The 19,609-nt window shown below is 40.2% G+C and overlaps 1 protein-coding gene across 1 annotated transcript in view; it reads right to left on the minus strand.

Moving 5' to 3' along the window:
- LOC120497090 (transcription initiation factor TFIID subunit 4-like) overlaps positions 1-19,609 on the minus strand; it is a 146,253-nt gene that overhangs the window by 81,469 nt on the left and 45,175 nt on the right. The window contains 1 exon segment of the mRNA XM_039698146.1: positions 2,167-2,297. Coding sequence (XP_039554080.1) covers positions 2,167-2,297 — 131 coding nt within the window.

Raw genomic sequence — 19,609 nt, forward strand, 5'->3', positions numbered from 1 at the left:
GGACAGGCCTTCAGAGGAACAGCCACTGCACCCAGACCATGCTTTCAAAGGCTCTAAGTGTCACACTTTGAAATCTTGCCATTGTACTACTAATAAAATGTTTCTTTTTTAGGCTCGGGGGAATGAAGCCAGCCTAAGGTCAACAACGCAGCAAGAATCTGATAATTTAATTAATATCTAAGCAACTTTAAAAGAACAAGAATTGATTTATCAGCACCAGATATATGAAAGAGTTAAAAAAAGTAAAACTAACTGAATTAATAATGGAAAACATCTAAAATGCTTGACTTTATTATTACTGAATAATCCTAACTATAGTTTATAAGCAGGTTCATAACCTGTAATTCCTGCATTTGTACTAATCTTGAACTAGTAACAGACTTTCTCAAGAAGCAGCATTATTAAAGCTAAAAACTCAGTTGAGAATAACCCTCTAACTCCAATTAAAACAGAAGCTTATGACAACTAAGAGCATGCTGGTTTTCCTAGCACACAGCAACCAGGAGAGTTTAGGGCATGAGCCACATGGAGAACACTCAGAATGTCAGCAGAAAAATAAGTTATCCACATTACTTTCATCCCATTTATCTACTTAATGTTCTCCTTTCTGACTACCATGCTATGAAATCAAAGAATAGCATTAACTTAGAAAAAGACAGAATACAGTGGCAATGCTACATTTCAATCAGAGACAACACAATTTTTTTTCCTAAGGATCTTTTAAGACACTGTTTTAAATTCTTCTTTGGCTCAACATGGACTAAGCAAACTGTTTTCTTCTCCGACACCATCCTAGAGAGAAGGAAGGAGGGACCTAACACTTCTGAAAAGACACAGTCCAAAGCTGTTTGACTAGACTGCCATTCCAAGAATACAAAGAAGTACCACAAATCCAAGTTTGTTCAACTAAACCAGAGCTATTCTGTGTGTATATATATATATATATATATATATATATATATATATATATATATATATATATATATATATAGGAAGTACCACAAATCCAAGTCTGTTCAACTAAACCAGAGCTATTCTATATATATATATATATATATATATATATATATATATATGCTAAAGAATCTAAACAAGCTTAGACAACACACAACTAGTTATTGCAACCTTCCTTTGACACCAGTGTAACAACTACAATAACTAACAAGCATCTTTCTTCTACTGGAGAAGTTATTTCAAATAGATCAGGAAAGATGTTTGATTTACTTGAATTTCAAGCTGGTTTGTAGACTTTTATTTAAATTTTCCCCTGGTTTGAGATATCAAAATTGTTTCAGTTTTCTTCAGGAATACAATAATGAACATAAGAATGAGTGAAGAATTTACAGCTGAATTCTTTAGTTGGTAAGGCAAAGATATTGGCAGCTTTTGTAAAATATTAATATCTCTCACATCCAGAAAAGTTACTATAGAATCCTAAATACCAAAGCAATTTCGATCCAATTCCTGGATACCCTGGACAAAGAAGGAGCTATCAGGAGTCAGATCTGACAATCCACGAGCAGAAACAGCATAGCACATGCTCCGTGCAAGAAACATCAGCACAGAAGGACAGAACTCCCACCCAAATTCCCCAGAGAGGAGAAGATGAGCAGGAGCCAAAGCCCCATGGCAGCAGTGCTGCTGAGCAGAGCTGCAGGGAGGGCAGCAGTGCTGCTGAGCAGAGCTGCAGGGAGGGCAGCAGTGCTGCAGGGAGGGCAGCAGAGCTGCAGGGAGGGCAGCAGAGCTGCTGAGCAGAGCTGCAGCGAGGGCAGCAGAGCTGCAGGGAGGGCAGCAGTGCAGCAGGAGCAGTGCTGCAGTGAAGGCAGCAGTGCTGCTGAGCAGAGCTGCAGGGAGGGCAGCAGAGCTGCAGGGAGGGCAGCAGAGCTGCAGGGAGGGCAGCAGTGCAGCAGGAGCAGAGCTGCAGGGAGGGCAGCAGTGCAGCAGGAGCAGTGCTGCAGTGAAGGCAGCAGGGCTGCTGAGCAGAGCTGCAGGGAGGGCAGCAGAGCTGCAGGGAGGGCAGCAGTGCAGCAGGAGCAGAGCTGCAGGGAGGGCAGCAGTGCAGCAGGAGCAGAGCTGCAGTGAAGGCAGCAGAGCTGCAGGGAGGGCAGCAGTGCAGCAGGAGCAGGCCGGGGCTGTGGGAGCACAAACCCGCCTGGGCACACTTACTTTGTACGACTCCATCCGGTGCTGGGTTATCACTGTCACCTTCTCTATCACTGTCCTCAATCTGCTCTGTGTTGCATGGGAAATAAAAGTAACGACCTCAGCTGGCACATCAGTAATTCCTAGTTTCTTAGCTAAAGCAAAAAAACAAAACAAAACAGAATTAGCTGACCCCCCCATAGGAAAAAAAACCAAAACACAAACAAAGCTCTAAAGGACTTTACATCACTACCTCATTTTCCTGAATAGAAAAATCCATGACAGTGCATTTATGTGGCTTTGGTAACACATTCATGACCCCCTGAAAAGGGCACAACTCTACAAGTTTGAAAGAAAAATTAGATAATTTATTTAACACTTGAAAGCACTTAAGAACTTTGCTGAAGTTTAGCCTGGCACATTAAACTGAGGCATGTCAGAGTATGAGACAATCTGAGTTCTCAGTTGTTCTACACAAGAAAAAACAACTTCTTTATTTTCAGAAGCACTAGTGCAGATGAATTTCAGTGTTGAGCAGGTGAGGGTGCAGCCCAAAGCATTCTGTTGCATCCTTTAGCCTACACCACTGGCATAGTACTGATAACAGAAATTCTTTAGGTGAAAAAAACCTATTAATTGAAGGCAAAGAAACAAAGTCATATTAAAAGAGTTGTTTACCAACACCAGCTGTCCCCCCAGTACATATTTATGGTTACCTGGACATTTGATACTTCATGCTAAGTTTATAAGAAAAGCAAACAGTATACAATTTAATGCATTTATATATTTTTAAAACTTCTAAACTACTGAAAAAAAAAGAATATGGCGAACACTTAAGGACTCCTAAATTCCTCAAAATAATTACTAAGTATTGGATATAAATTTGTAGGTATATGACTGTATGTACTTATTTAAACTACAGTCCTACCAAGGCATCCATGGTCCTGGCAGGACAGTTTTCTGGGTAGGAAACTCCCTCTGTGCATGCACAGACACGTGCATTTCACACAGGAAGAAAACAGGTCGTTGTATTTCGTATGGACCATTGGTGTTGAACCACCACAAAAGGATAAATCTGCTGAGTCAGTTTTCCACTGAATGGACACAAGACTTCCAAAAGCAGTTTGGCTGGGACACATGAATGGTTATGCAAAACACAGAAATCTGTGACTGTTTCGGTCAGTGCTTCCTACAGAGCCAATTGCAAGGGGAATCCTCGCCTGGGGAGGGGTCCCTGAGCAAACGCCGACCTCGGCTGCACGAGAGCGAGTGGTGGCTTTGCGAGGCGTCCCTACCTGTCCCTGGCTCCGATCCACCGGGTTTGCAAGGGGAATCCTCGCTTGGGGAGGGGTCCCTGAGCAAAGCACCGGCTGCACGAGAGCGAGTGGTGGCTTTGCGAGGCGTCCCTACCTGTCCCTGGCTCCGATCCACCGGGATCTGCCCCTTCCCTTCCCTTCCCCCGGTTTCCGATCCATCGGGATCTGCCCCTTCCCCTGCCTCGGGTCCCGATCCATCGGGATCTGCCCCTTCCCCTGCCCCGGCTCCCGATCCACCGGGATCTGCCCCTTCCCTCCTCTTCCCCTGGCTCCCGCTCCATCTGGATCTGCCCCTTCCCTTCCCACGGTTCCTGCTCCATCAGGATCTGCCTCTTCCCTTCCCTTGGCTCCCGCTCCATCAGGATCTGCCCCTTCCCTCGCCCGGCTCCCGCTCCAGCGGGATCTGCGCTCCCCGCGCACCCCGTCCCGCCGGGATGTCCCGTCCCGTCCCGCCGGGATGTCCCGTCCCGCCGGGATGTCCCGTCCCGCCCCGCCGGGATGTCCCGCCCCGCCGGGATGTCCCGTCCCGCCGGGATGTCCCGTCCCGCCGGGATGTCCCGTCCCGGTGGCGGCTGGCCCACAGCCCCGCCGCGCTCCCAAGCCGCGCCTCCCCAGCACAGTTCTCTACTCCAGCTACCGCTGGTGTTCATTTTAGGGATTCTTTGAAGTCGTTACCACTTTAACTAACTTAATCACCGACTCCCTACTTCACATGTTACCTTAAGGATTTCAGCAAGATGTATATATGATTTTAAACTAATTTTTGCTTTATCATGGGGGAAAAAAATAAATTGAACTTTTCTTGGTGCCCAATTTGTCCTGTGTAATAGAGCTGGAGCTGCACTCAGGTTGCTGAAAGCTGAATGAGTAATGGCAAGCAGACACACACATTAAATCCGAACGCTGCAACTGCCACCCAGGCAAATGAAGTCCTTGAAGTTGGGAGGACAATTCCTACAGGCAGGAGCAATTCCTCCAAGCCAGACTGGCAATATTTGAGCACGCACCATTTTACTACGCAAACACGTGTAAGCAAAGCCATCAATCAGAAAACCCTAGTCTGAAAGATAAAATGCAAGTAAGAAGGGACATTTAATTAACTAGTATCCAGAAAAGAAATTTGGAGATGGAAAATTCTGTCCTATTCTAGGTAAGGGTGAGAATGTGTAATTGTTACAGTTCTTTGAATTTAACTACAGCTACCCAACTTCCCTGAAAACACACACATTCCTTTTATAACAAGAACTGTTGCCATCTTGGGGTTTTTTTCACAACAAAGGTCTTTCTAATCTCAAAGAATTTTATTCTACGTAAAGTCAACCATTATAGGACTTTTCTTGTCCCTCTAACTCTTCAGAAATTCATCCACTTAAGGCACTTGATGCCTTAAGATTCTTGTCCTTCATCAGCCTCTGCAATATCCCAGTAACTTTCTTCTCCTAAAATCCCCCAACATAATAATCCCAAATCCAGAAAACTACCCAGAGGCCATAGAGTCCCTTGGTAATTTTCCCTGGGACTTACCCTTTTTAATAGGTGTCTCAGAGACCTGGGGGGTGAGACACCAAGTCTGCAGATGGCACCACCCTGAGCAGTGCAGAGGGAAAGGACCTGGCCAGTGAAACGAGAGGAACTTCATGGAACTCCTGAAGGCCAAAGCCCCGGGCCTGGGCTGGACTCACAGGAATGCCATGGGCTGGGGTCAGCAGCCCTGATGGGGTCATGGAGAGCCTGGGGGCCAGCAGGCCACCCAGCTTCCATCACTGCACCCTGGCACCCATGGGCTGTGCCTACAGCAAACAGTGAATCAGTGGTACCCAACCCACCAAGGGAAGCAACTCCTCCTCTTCACTCAGCCCACATCTACAACCCTGCACCTCTGGCTCACCCAGTACAAGAAAAGCTTGAAAAATCTTGAATCCAGGAAAAGTCAACAAGATGATCAAGGGGATTCCAGCACACGACCTACAGGAGGAGAACATGAGGGTTCTTTTTCCTGGAGTAAGAAGACTTAAGGGAGAGTTGATTGAGAAGATGAAGCTAGACCCTTTATTAAGGTTGCCTGGAAGAAGAATAAAAAATAAATTCATAAACTGAAACAGCTGTTTCTGACTGGATATAGGGAAAAATTCTTTCATGAAGGAAGAATAATGGAACACTTTGTACAAACAAACTATAGACTGTCCCACCTCTCAAGTTTTTAAGAATTGGCCAATTAATGCCCTAAACAACCCAGTCTAAACTGAATGTTGATCCAGCTTTGAGCAAGGGTCTAGAGTGATTCAAAGATCCCCATCCTCCTGCATATGTGCTTCTATCTTCCTTATTACTGCACAATACTGTGCCATCTCTCCTCCATCTCGGATCATCCCCTGGCACATCTCCCAGGCCATATTTGTCCAGCATGCCAGCTGAGCACAGCCAGGGACCCTGAGCCTGGCCAGGCTGTGCCAGAGAGCTCACTGGCAGCCAACCAGGCACAACAGCAAAGAACAGGAAAAAATGGGCTCACTTCCCCCTCAGCTCAGACACACAGAGGCGGCTCTATCTAACTCCTGATTTATCAATCAGCTCAAAAGTGACCTGAAGGGAAAGAAGAAAGGCAAATGGAATATTCAATCAGTTAAGGCTAAAATTCTTTGGAAAACAGGATAAGGGGAAAAGAATACAATTTCCCCCCAAATGAATTAGCATCAAGGAACCAGGCTACAAAAAGATTTTTAAGAAGTCATCTTGTCATCCACACAATTCATCATGTGTGGAAGCATCATCACATCTTCCCTGCTCTAAACTGCATTAGTTAAACCCTGGTAGCTTGGGATGTCAGAAGCAGGGTGCATTCCAAAGCTGCATACTACATGAAGATTTGGCACACTCCTTAAATACTTGGATTGCACTTGGGGCAAGGGTGGGAAAATGACCAATTTCACCCACACTTGAAAATGCTGGCCTGCTCATACTTTCCTGCAGTTGCTCACACCACTGTGCTGAACCCACTGACCTACGAGATGTTGTGATACCACTGCTTAGAGCCTGGCCCTTTTTTGCTTTCTGCTACTCACAAAAAATGCCAAAAAGAAATTGAATCTAAGCACAGGGCTGGCAACTATTAATTTTCATATGCTTCTATATTAAAGCCTCTGTTTTGTTGTTTTTTCTTGACTGCCACTTCTCCTCCTGAGATCCACTCTCATTTATGAAAAATGAAACGTATAGAAGTTCATCCACTCTCATTTACAAAAAGCATACTGGAATCCTGTCTGCCATCAAAGGAAAACAACACTTATCTCTAAATGGAAAATTCCTGACATATTCTTCTATTCTGCTTGATTACTTTTCCCAGTGTTAATAGGAAAAGGGTATTCTCTCTCATTTTCAAGATTCCCTAGAGTGATAATGATGCAGAACAGAAATATGATTTGTATTTTAAAGACATGTATAGATACACATATATATTCTAAAATACTAATCATAGTTAATTATATCACAGACACAAATATCCTCTTTATTACTCATCTTTCTAACCAAGTTATTGGACAGTGGGCTTCATCTACTGATGTTTTTATTTAGGCCCTAGCATTCTGAATTCCACTCTTAATTGCACCATTTGATCTTTACAATACATACATTTAAATATGTGCAAAAACCAAGGAGAAAATTAAGATAAAAGAAAGAACTTATTTCTATCAACAGAGTGCTTTCCCCTGTCTGTTTTCTATTTTTAAAAAGTTTAACTTCTTTCTGATTTTTAGGTGGTCAGCTCAATGTGCTTGAAGTTTGATGATGTGGCAATCTTAACTTGCAGTCTTGTGATCAAAAGTATCACATGTGGAATTTGAAAAGAGTTGCTTGCTTTAAAGTAATATATTTGTTAAATTTAGACATTTTGGATAACAAGTATATGCCTCAAGTCTTTAAAATTACTTTAGCAATGTAATTTTGAACTTTTCCTAGAGCTATGATAAAAACATCATCAAGGTTAACAAAAAAAAAAAAAAAAAAGGGAGCTGGAGCAAAGCAATGCTCCAAGCTATAATTTTAACCCATCTCTCCAGCTGAATTCAAGTTTTGATATTGTTAAAGACAAAACTAAGGTCATACTCTTTATTCAAGTGCTCTTACCAGATCTTTATTACACCAGAACTGTGCAAGACAATCAAGAATTGATGACTGATTGAAAGAAAACTTCAATTCTTTGTGGCAGAACTCAGTTACAGCACATCCTCAGAGGCATCAGATTCTATGAGGGACAAATTTGTACTCAAACTGCAAGTTTTGAATCTGCCAAGCATTACAGAACAACACAAAGTCTGCCTACATGTTAATTCTTAATTACATGTCTGGAAGCTTTAATAGCAAACCCTGGTTAAATCAGAATTTAATAAAGATCTACAGTATATGAGCATAAAAAGAAGTGTGTTAGGATATTTTGTTACAAATAAACTGTATTATATTTTAAATTTTTTGATATTGCAACAGAGTTACTGTAAAGTCAGAACTTAGATACAAGTTCCAAAAACCTTGAGGGAAAAAACGTTCAGCAATATTATTCTGATATTGGCATATGTGTCAGTAGCACAAGATTGTTTTTTACAAATATAAAAGCACCTAAACCTTGTAACTGAAAACTTTTTAGGTCTCATGAAGTGAAAGTTCTGCTATCATCTGCTCAGCTATCTGAAAGTCACTGGCTGTGATGCACTTTAGAAGTTTAATTATATTTTATTGATCAAAACCCAAAACAAATCATAAGGAGGGTACTGCCCTATTTGGGAAGCAAAAGAAAAATACTGTCTTTGCAGATAGGCTTTCAAAGAATCAAAAAGTTACTTCAATAATTTATACTATAAGAGGACTGACAGGATTGAGATCAAAGATAAAAAAAATTATTTGTAAAACATCAGGTCTGACTCTGATTATTGATGTGATAAATTATTGAGTGCTGTATAAAATCTCTTTACGTTTACACTCAAAACAAAAAAACCTTGAAGAACTGGCTTAAGCAGTTAAACAGCTCTTATTTAGGACTTGAGTTGTCCTTCAAGAGCAACACTGGGAGGGTGCATAATTAGTGTCTGCTTGCCCTAAGCACAGGTCAGAAATGCAGAAAGCACTCACTCCTGTCACCCTAACACCAGCAGCAACTTCTCAAACTTTAAATTCTGTGCATGAAATGCTAGTCCAAGATCCAACTGGAACCAGTCTTGTTAGGTCCAGACCCCTTCTGCCATTACAGCTGGCTTCCAGATCACAGGACAGAAAGCAAAGGCCATCCCCCTCCAATCTGAGACATTATTCAAGTTTTTGTTTAACCTCATTCAACACCATCAGATCCAGGAAAAGGCAGCAAAAAGGCATGTGGTCAGATGTACCCACATCCCAGAAAGTAGATCACCCTGCCCACATCCCAGGAAGTGTTGGGCTGTGCCTTGGATTCCATCTGCAGCTGAGGCTCAAGCCCCTTCCTGCAATCCCAAAAGAACCACCACAGTTTGGTGCCTCAGTCCCCCTGCAAGCTTCCCCATCAGGAAAGGCATGTATTGGAAACACAACCACCTCAATTCCTGCATCCTCCCAAACCATTCAATTCCCTAATAAAGAATTCTATTCCTTCATTTCACCAGCACAAGGGAAACTGACAATTTTATAGTGCTGCTGTAGATGCAGCAGCGAAACATTTAAAACACCTTAATCTCTGTACAATTACATATAACTAAATACAACATGACTGGTTACATAAACACTGTTCAAGAGCTACAATATACAGGAACCTGTGGAAATTACAAGCTGAAAACAATGGGGTGAGGGGGAGAGCAGTACACCTTCTGAAACTAGATAAACAGTATTTGTGTAGGACTCAGCTTGTGTGGTCTCTACAGAAAGCAAGCCATGAAATCAAGAGAAAACAACTAGAGCTTTATCTGATCCTGTGTATTAATAATTCTAAATACTGTGTATTAATAATTCTAAACTGAGCAGTCCCAGGCTAAACACAGAGGAGAAACAACTCTACTGTACTAAGGAGCCTTGACATCCTGAGAAGCACAAATGGCAATTAGTGAACTCACTTCTCCCAACCTCAGAGCAGTGTCCTCAGCACACAAAGCCATCCATCAATGCTGCATTCCTAGTGCTATCAAGGGGAAAACCCAACCCTAAATATTAAGCTAGAGAATGAGGGATGGAACACAGGAGAGGAAAAGATTAAGGTGGTTGGTTGGGTTCAGAATATCCTGGGGTTGTGGGGAGGCTCCCAGTGCCCTAGACAGATTTTCAGTACTAAAAACTGAATGCAGAGCTTGTTCAACAGTGGTAGGACAAACGGCAACTCCTAGTTCTGATGATTAAAATTAGAGATTCCTAGGGGTGCAAGATAACCCAGTGATCCCAGGCAAAGGAAACAGTAAGATAATTTTAGCTGTAATCTTCTGGTTTCAGTCCCTTGAATAAAAGCCTCAATTTTAGTCTTACTAACCAAATGCATAAATAATTCAATCAGTGTTGACTTGCTGTACTGTTAAGCTGGTCTACTGCTAGAAGACAGTATGAGGAAAGGAGAAACTACAAAACTTTAGTTGCTACCCTGACAAAAAGAGCCAAGCCAAAGGAAGTGGTCGGAGCAGGCGCCTCTAAGGAACCTGCAACCCGGAGCTGCTCAGGAAAGCCCCAGGCCAGGGAGTGTTTCTTGCCAAGCAGGGAATCCCTTCCAAGTGCTTTGAGATTTGGTGCAGGTTCCCTGCAGCAGGTAGAGAGCAGCACCCTCTGCGAGGGGCAGATGGCCAAGACAGAGCCCAGAGCTCCAAACCACCCTCGGCTGACACGACTCAAACCAGTCTCAGATACTGCTCAACACTCCCAGTGCACCTCCATGGGGAACAAGGACTTCCAGAGAGAATGACTTTTTATTGCTTTGTAATTGTTGTTTGCAAAACAATGGAAAGCCCTACATTCCTGACTTCAATAAGCTTGTTTGTAAAAAACCATTCCTCCTCTCAGAGTTTAAGAACTAACTCATGATTTGATTTCTGGACAAACTGGAAGCCTTCTTTGTCAGATTAGGCCCTTTTCTGACCCAGAGGTGGGGCACTGAGAGGTGTTTTAAAAACTTTTATTCCATTTTCAGTCTCTTGTGAAGGGTGAGGCAATACAGATGTTATAACTCACACCATCAGAAGCCAACTACTTCCTAATTACAATACACTATGAGCATTTCTTGGCCTCATCTTTTGCCACACCATGCTGCAAAAATGCCTTAAAGCCAATAATCTAAAATCACCCCTCGTGGGTCTCACTACAATGCATCTTTCCAAGTTGTGTTTCTCCAAAGTATCCAGTCTTATTTGCAAGGCCATCCTTCAAAACTTGTTTCCAGTTCCATTTCTCTCTCTCTCTCTGTCCTATTCTATGGTATTTCTAAGTCAACATTTCTTATCTCAAAGTTTACATACAGATACACACTATGTGAGCTTTCTGTCAGGCTTGGAGAATTCTCTACAAATCTATTTCCCACACTTCTTGAGAATTCCCAATCTGCTGGGAGTAGTGTTTGCCTTACACTTCTTCAGGACTACCAACCTTGAGCTGATTGCCCTGGAAACATTTTGTGAAACTGCCAAACTGCTCAAACATCTGCTATTTTTTAAAAATAAATTCCAAACTTACAGATTAAAATCCTCAAAATACATACTCAGTGCAAGACACAGCAGGGAAAAAACATAACCAGCCATGCAACATAACCTAAAAGAATAAAAATGCTGAATAAAATGCTGCACAATTTTTAGTGTTGCCTTTTCCTGCCCCCTCCAAAGTAAATGCCAACCAAACTATTTTAGCAAATAAGATTCAGCTGAGACTTTTAAGCTCTGTAGTGTGAATGCACAAACACAAACCCATTTGAAGTGTTCCAGGCACTAAAGTGGATTTAACTCTTTCAGTACAAACTATAGTATAATAAACACTTATGTATTTATGTAACTGTATAAAAAGTAAAGTAAACCTAAACTGGGCAACAGAGTCCATCATCCTTTTTCTAACAGCAGTATTAGGAGATGCTGCTAGAAGATTATTAAAACAAAAAGTGTGTAGTGCTCACTGTGTACCAAAATTATGCCTTGGTCTGTCCTAAGTTAGAGCATCTTTTCTGTCTATTAGGTCAGGATGGCATGTTTTTTCCATTAATTTTTCAAGTAATTTTTTGAATTTGCAACACTGTAAAACAAAGAGTTCCACAACTTAACTACATACTCAGCAAAAATGACATTTTTATTTTGAACTTTTACTTTCTAATTTTAATACACTTCATTCTTGTCAAAGGAAAACAAGCAAAATAGCTCCACTCTAGAGGGTCATCGTGGTATAATTATTTTAACACAACAGAGCCAGAGAAATAGTTGTATCCATGCAAAATCTATGTGTAACCCTGGCCATAGTCTCATCCTATTTTATGTGCTGATTCAAAGCTTTCATATGCAAATCCATAGTATTTGGGGCAGGACAAAAAAATTCATCAAGTAGAGAAAGAATTTCTCAAGAACCATACTTAACCCTAACTATACAACTCATGTTTTCTGATGGAGTTCATGTAAGATTGACCAACAAAAAGTCTCCACTTCTCTAAAAAGTCTCAAGCAGTGGGTATGTCTGGGAACTTACTCAAAATTCATGGTTTTGGGGGAAAAGAAAAACTACTTTGAGAAGAGGTCTGTGCTAAGGTATATATAACCAGACAATCCAGTTTCCAAAATTCTGTCTCTAAGCGAGATAATTAAACAGCTGAAAGGCAGCTATTAATCATCCATGAAGAGAGTCTTTTTTATTACCCCTAGTGGTTTGTCTCTAACAGAACCCAGCTAGTCACCAAACAACATTCTGCACAGCTATGTGGAGGCTTGGAAAATGGAAGGAGCTGCCACAAAGCATGGAAGCATAACAGTGCATCTAGGAGCAGAGAACACTTGGCACTCCCACAGCACGCAAGGCTTGCAGCTTGATCAGAAAGGACAGAAAGAATGTCAACTCTGTGAAGGAACATAAAGCACTAGAATTGTTTCCCTGCTCTCTTCTGCAATTAAACTGTGTATCACCTAACTTCTTTTAGAAGAAATCAAAATCTCAATGTGTTAAGCAAAGACAATATCCTTACATTTGAGGATGAATTCCTCTTCTTTAAATAATTCAACTTTAAGATTATTTTTGTGCCATTTGGTGTGTGTATTCTAAAGGAAGGGCGGGTGCTGCAGTTATTGAAAGGAGGCACTGAAGGACAAAGTCTTTGAGAACTACAGCTCCACATCCTACCTTACAATCCCAGTAATTTGTGCTGCAGCAATTGAACAGTGTGAGGAAAATACTAAAGACAGAGGAGAGGATGAAAACTGAAATGGGGCAGGTCTCAACCTGTCAAATACGAACACAGATTACAGTTATATGATCTTTTCTTCTTCATCTTGGTTTTCCTAAACAAAAAATACAGCATAATAAGTATGTCCAAAGACATCCAGGAACATTCAAGAATAAACATGGAGTGAGTATAGAGGACTAGAAAATATGTTCACTGTTTTTTATGAATAATAGTAAATGCCTCAATGCACTTTTCTGCTTGGTTACTCACTACAGTAAAATCAAAAGAAATTTTTACAAGGACCAGACCAGAAAGTACTAATATGGCAATGACACCAACAGGAGTCCCCTAAGAAAACAACAGAGAAGTTGTTAGTTGGGGATTTATCTGTTTTCATGCAGAGCAAATTTGTTTCTTGAGCTAAACCCAAAATAGTAAACCAAGGCAAGACCTCAGGCTTAAACACCATACATACACTGTTATGGCAGTACACCAGGTAAGACAGAGATGGAGCAGAACTCCTGTAAGAATGTCAGAGATGACAAACAGATGCCACATCCTAGAGCATAGTCCTCACAAGGAGCAGACCACACTCTCCATCACATCCACAGCATTCAAAGGCACACCAAGTGTAAGAACATGCCTATGTGGTTCTGCTCTTTTAAAGCAAATTGTGTGAGCAAAACAGACATTTTGACAATATTTTTCCTCTGAAAAACAATCTCTGACACCACAATCAGACCAGGCATCACAGCTGTCACCACAAGCCTGATGCCAGGCAGACTAGTTACATGTGAGGCTTTGTCTAAGGAGCAGGATGGGCATTTCACAGAGGCAGGATATGCACAAAACCCAGGAAATTCAAAGGATACCAGAAGGGTAGACCAAAGATCACAACCTGTATTTCAAAATGTCAGCACCTTCATCTGTCTACACCCAGGATTAAAATTAAAACTGCCAAGATCAGGACACCATTCATTAACAGTATAGACAGACAGCATCACCAGATCCACCACTGCAAAATTTAACCAGGTTAGATACAGCTGCTGAATTTTGTCAAAACAGCTTTAGTTTATAGTAAGGTTGCACTTCTACACTATTGTGCAAGAACAGATGGTGGTACCTCATCTGGCACAACTTTGTGTTCCAGCTACTCCCTTGAAAACAAATACCCTTTGGTTAGCAGCAGAATGTCTTCATATCAGTTCAATGTTTGGCTCTGACTTACTTAACACAAGGGACTGCAAAACTGGTTAACCTACAGATTAACCCTCTCTGCATTACAACCACTGCCATTGAGTTACAGTAAATTCTGGACTTGTGTGCAGAAGACTCAGCAATGTGAAGGAGGCTGACAATGGGAGAAGGAAAGACTAAAGGAAGTTTACAAAGTTTGTCAGTAATTTTAAGAAATGAAAACACTACAACCTTAGTATGAGCAGCAGGATTGCCAAATAAACATAATGAACAATCATTCCAACATATTTTTAAAAATATTACCTGTTACTTTTTCCCCCTTAAAGGATCCTTGAAGATGCTGCTCACTGATCAATGACTTCCTCCTCCACAAAGATGTTCCAACATGTGTTGAGCGCTGGGGACATTAGCACCACCTCTAGAGCATGGAGTTTGCCTACAGGGATAATGTAAGTCAGCTTTATTGCAATACTGAATGGTTCTCTAAGGTTTTCTTTTTATTGTTCTTATTTTACATCCATGGACTTTATAAATGAATCTGGTAGAGAATGCATCTCCACAGAATGATGATCTTAATTTTACTCTCCTTTGCAGAGACCTGGAAATTTAAGCTGTTCAATTCCCAGATGCAAACTTATTCTGAGGCTGGGTAACATATTTTGGTGGGCCCTGAAGGCCAGAACTGCCTTCCAGAAATAGCAAGACCTTTCAAAGATGGCACTTTCACTACATTCACAAAACAGAATGAAAAACGGGTGAAAACAAAATTATGGTGAAAACAAAACTTGAATTCTCTAAATATTTCTGAGACCAAGTATAATGGTCATGATCTCAGTTCAGCTGGAGTAAAACCTTTGAAAATGATGCCTGAAGAAACAGCATCATTTTCTTCATAAATAGCCATTATTTAAACATAGCTAAATTAATCATATTTATTTTGAGAAATTACTGCTTGATGGAATAACATCAGTTCTGACACCTAAAGGTGATACAGCTAAAAGCGTAACTCAGATTCTGTAGTGGTGCAGAGCCAATAAGATTAATAAAAAGAAAACCTTGTAAATACACAAAAAATATTGAACAGAAGCTGCCCTACCTTTCACAGAAAGGCAGACTCCAAGCTCTCAGGTGGTACTGAAGTTACCATTCCAACACATGTTGGGACATCTTGTAAAACAGGAAGTCTAATCATGGACCTATTAAAGAAAGAACAACAATAGGGTTTAACATTCTGCTGAAGCACTTACTGATTATGTTTATTTGGCAACACTGCTGCTGATACTAAGATGGGAACGTAATCCCACCTTTTTTGAAAAGGAAATAATAAATACAAATCAAATATAATTGTCTTATAATATAGTGACATTAGCAATTGATTCAGTTGGAATATAAAACCAAATTCTCTATTGAACACGTACAATGAACTCCAGTCTCAACCTAAGAAACAACTATCACAACTATGGACATTGGTTAGAAAATTGAGAGCAACACACATCTTCTCATCTAAATGCAATTTCTAGCAAATTGTTGGTTTGATACTAATGAAAAAAGGCCAAGTTACAGAACTATTCCAGATGTCAGAATGTGGATACATCTCTACACCTGCCACATCTCTGCAGTGCCAGACTGAAGTTTAGAGAAGCTAGAGAAGTCCATGCTTTTGGCATGCACAACAACTTGCAATTTGGATTATACTATACCTAACATGACTTTTTTGGTTCCCTGAGAAAAAGCAAGTAGAATCCAGAGAACTCCACTGTAGGTACAGTTCAAGCATGTCCTTAGGACAGTGCATGACTTCAATCTGCTACACTTATGAACAGGTAGGTGTTAGAGCAACCTCCAAATACAGTCAAGAGTTATGTCCACAGGCATTTACAGAGGTCATCCTGACAGCAGGATGCTGATGGAGAAAAATTATATTCAAACAAATACTTCACTTGAAGACAAATCAACTTATGGACAAAAAGTTAAAAGTCAGCAGTGAAAACAACTAAATCACATCAACAAAAAGTGCAGTGAAAACAAAAAATTACATTCACAGGCAACTGGAGAGCTCAGAATTTCGGAATGTACAACCATGGTAATTGAAGTAGCTATAAAAGCCCTCTAAAGTAAAGCAACCAGAGAAATAACTACACTTTTATGTTAGAGCTGCTCTGTATATGAAAGAGAGTCATCAATAGCACAGTTTCATTTCATTCAAAAAAGAACACATATGTTGACAAACAAACCCAGAAAAAGAGGATGCCAGAAAGACTTACTGAACTAATAACAAATGCTTTAAACAGAGTCTGAAATCACCTGGCTTGGTTCCATGAAGGGTACCCCTATGGGTTTTAACATACTTTAGCAATATAAAATGCCCCCTAGATCACACAAATTCTTTATTTAAAATATGCACATATGCACACAACTGCTGCCACTGCAATGCCACACAGTAGATTCAATACACCCCAGAATGCAGAAAACACAGATAAGCTATTTCTGTAGGGTTTAACATGCAGTGTTATAGCAGACATGCAATTCAAGCGTGGCTGAACAAAGAAAGAATCAAGGCAGAGCAATGATCAATATTTCATCAGACAGAATTAAAAACATATTTTACATGTAAAATAACAAAAAGGTAAATCTATAAATTATGTTGAGCTTAACCATACAACTGTTATATTGACAGAAACAGTGGCTCACTTCTAACCAGCCAAGCTTCTCTGAAGCTGTGTAGGACTTATAACTACTGAACTAGGAGAAACTGGATTAGAAACAGTGGCTCACTTCTAACTAGCCAAGCTTCTCTGAAGCTGTGTAAAGGAGAACTGTAGGACTTATAACTACTGAACTAGGAGAAACTGGATTGATCAGCACATTTTCAAGCTTTATAATAACTGGCATGCACCACTATGTGTGTTCTAGACTAAAAATTTATTCACATGAAGCAAGAGAATCCAGAACTACGTTTGTGGTGGAAAATATTGCAGATGTATGCTGTGTCAGTATAATACATGTTTCCAAAGGACATTGATAACAATGATAGGTAACAAACAAACACAGCATTTTGTAAAACCATGCTATAGACAATCTCATTTCTTAATGCAGGTGTAAAAAATTCTGAATCAATGTGAAATAAAAATATCATGGCTGATTCTCCAAAAAATTTCTATCATTAAGTATTTAAGTTAAAATAATTTGGAAGATACAAGATGAACAGCACTCAAAATGTGTTCCATGTGGCCAAACCCGTCCCATATCTCTTAAGAGTGCCACATCTGTTCTATTCAGTCAGTGCTCTGCAACAATAAAACTGAAGTAGAAAAATGGGGTGAAGAACACAAAGTGAAGAGAGAAAGGAACCATCTAAGTCAAAGAATGCAATATACCAAACTCCTGCTTAAATATTATTGCATTATGACAGTTTAATTTATGGTTCACCACAAGTTGTGACATTTTAGGGAGAATTAATAAAAGCAAAATGGCATCACCTGATTGTAGAAGAAATCAGAACTAAAAGTTGTGGGAATTCATAAGCTGCTACAGATTCTAAACCTGTGAAGGTGTCATGCTCTGTTGTTCACAAAATGTAAAGCAAAATTTTTGGAACCCCCAGTGAAGGTTTGAGAGACCACCAAGCTCTCAGAAAAATACATGAGACAGCTGCTCCCTTTATCCAAGGATTTAGGAAAGGATTATAAAAAGTATCATGTTTTATGCTGTAATTTGCTGTGTCCTGCTACCTTTCACTAATGTTTAATATAAAATGCAGTACAGCCTTGTTCTTATCCGCACTCAGAAACCATGCTGTAATCAAGGAATTAAAGCCAAGGAGTCTCTATTTGCACAAGATGGTTATGAACTATAGAAAACTGTCACACTTAAAAACCTACTTTACTAAGTGTTGCCTGTTGCCTCACTCAGAAAACAGCAAAAAACTCAGAATGTCAAAAACTAGCTTCTAAAATCTAACTAATACAGCATTCTTACCCAGCAAGAAGTAACTTATGAATGAACAAAAGTGAAAATTACAAATTATTAGGGTTATTTTTCTTCTTTCATTCCCACAAAACCATGTGGAAAAGCCAGGATTTTTCAGCATTATTTATTTGTGAGGGTCTAATCAGCTTGCTTGCCCTCTGAAGAAACACTACTCATTCTACTAACAAAGCTAAAGACCTAGAAAGTGTCAGGAGTTGGTATGCACATGCATGATGCATATCAACCTCTGCCTCTCAACTTCCCAAAAAGAGAAACAAAAGCCTTCCAACCCTTTGTATATGTTTCACTGTGCTATGCTGTCATGTAGAAAGATCAGGGTTTAAAGTTTTATGATTCCAAGTGGAATAACAAAAGAAATACATTATGTGCTGAGAAATACCCACTCTTGATTTTGCATCAAAGAAGAATTTGAAACAGTCACAGCCTTGCCTTCCTACATGAACAAATGGCAATGATTACCAGCCCAAAATGACTAGATACAAAATTGGATAAGGAAGCATGTGGGAAGTGGATGAATATCTTTGCATTAATTACCTTTCAGTTACTTCTTCTATTTAAATGGATCAATATTAGTCCCTCAGATTTAAAATAAACTTTGGATTACAACACTGCCAAGCTCAAGTAGAGATAAGAACATACAATATATTAAGAAACCTCTTTCACTATGTCTTTGAGGCATCTGGCTGGTGGTTACTGCCAAAGTCTGAAGAGCATCTGCTCTCACTTTAGCAGTTTATATTCCAACTCTGGTGAATGGAAGCACAATCTCTGAAACAGCCTTTGGGGAACACTACCGAGTTGCTCGACAGAACTCTTACTCAGAAAATAGAGGAGGAGATTAATATTACAGAAAACTTGAAAGATCTAGCTTCTGAGAAAGGAGACAAGAGCAGTTTCCTAATACTGTACACACCACAAATCTCTCTTTTACTAAAACATTAAAAACCTGCCCTAAAACTGAAGTGGTTAAATATGAATAGACCTAAAGGTAGAAAATAACATCTGTTTAAGTCATATTCAGGCAAAAGTAAGAAGAAACAATGTATCTTATCTCATTTGTCAACAGGCAAAATAAAAACAGAAGAATGAGGACTCACATCACAGACTTTTTCCTAATGTGCTCGAGAAGGTCACGGGTGCTTTGTTTAGTCCTGGTGTTGTCACAGCAACATATGGCAATACTGAGTCTTGTCCTGAACTTACAATGTCATTATTTTAAGTGCCCAGTAGCACAAATTACTAAATTTGTGTGTGGTCCTAAGCAAACAACAAATCTGGCCACACACAGTGAAAACCCAGCTTCTAAAACTTCAAAATCAGCTGAAGGAATTCTCTCCTCAAGAGCCATAGATCCCAGATAGTAGCCACTTCTGAACTCCACAGCCACTTTCAAAACTATAAAAGGCTTCATATAAAACCAAAATAAAGCTCTAAAAGTGGCTGCAGGAGATCACTAGGAGTGGCCACTCTTCTGGATTCACTGCTTTTGAGAAGTAAATCCCTGCAGCTGCTTTTAAAAGCTTTGAAAGTTTCATTTCAATTATCAAAGCAAATAAAGCTTCAAAAACAGCCATAGGGATTTGTTCCTCAGAGAAGCAAACCCCAAAAGGCAGTGATGAATAGT

Source organism: Passer montanus, unplaced genomic scaffold (assembly GCF_014805655.1).
Source record: "Passer montanus isolate IOZ18808 unplaced genomic scaffold, ASM1480565v1 scaffold121, whole genome shotgun sequence".
Classification (NCBI taxonomy): Eukaryota; Metazoa; Chordata; class Aves; order Passeriformes; family Passeridae; genus Passer; species Passer montanus.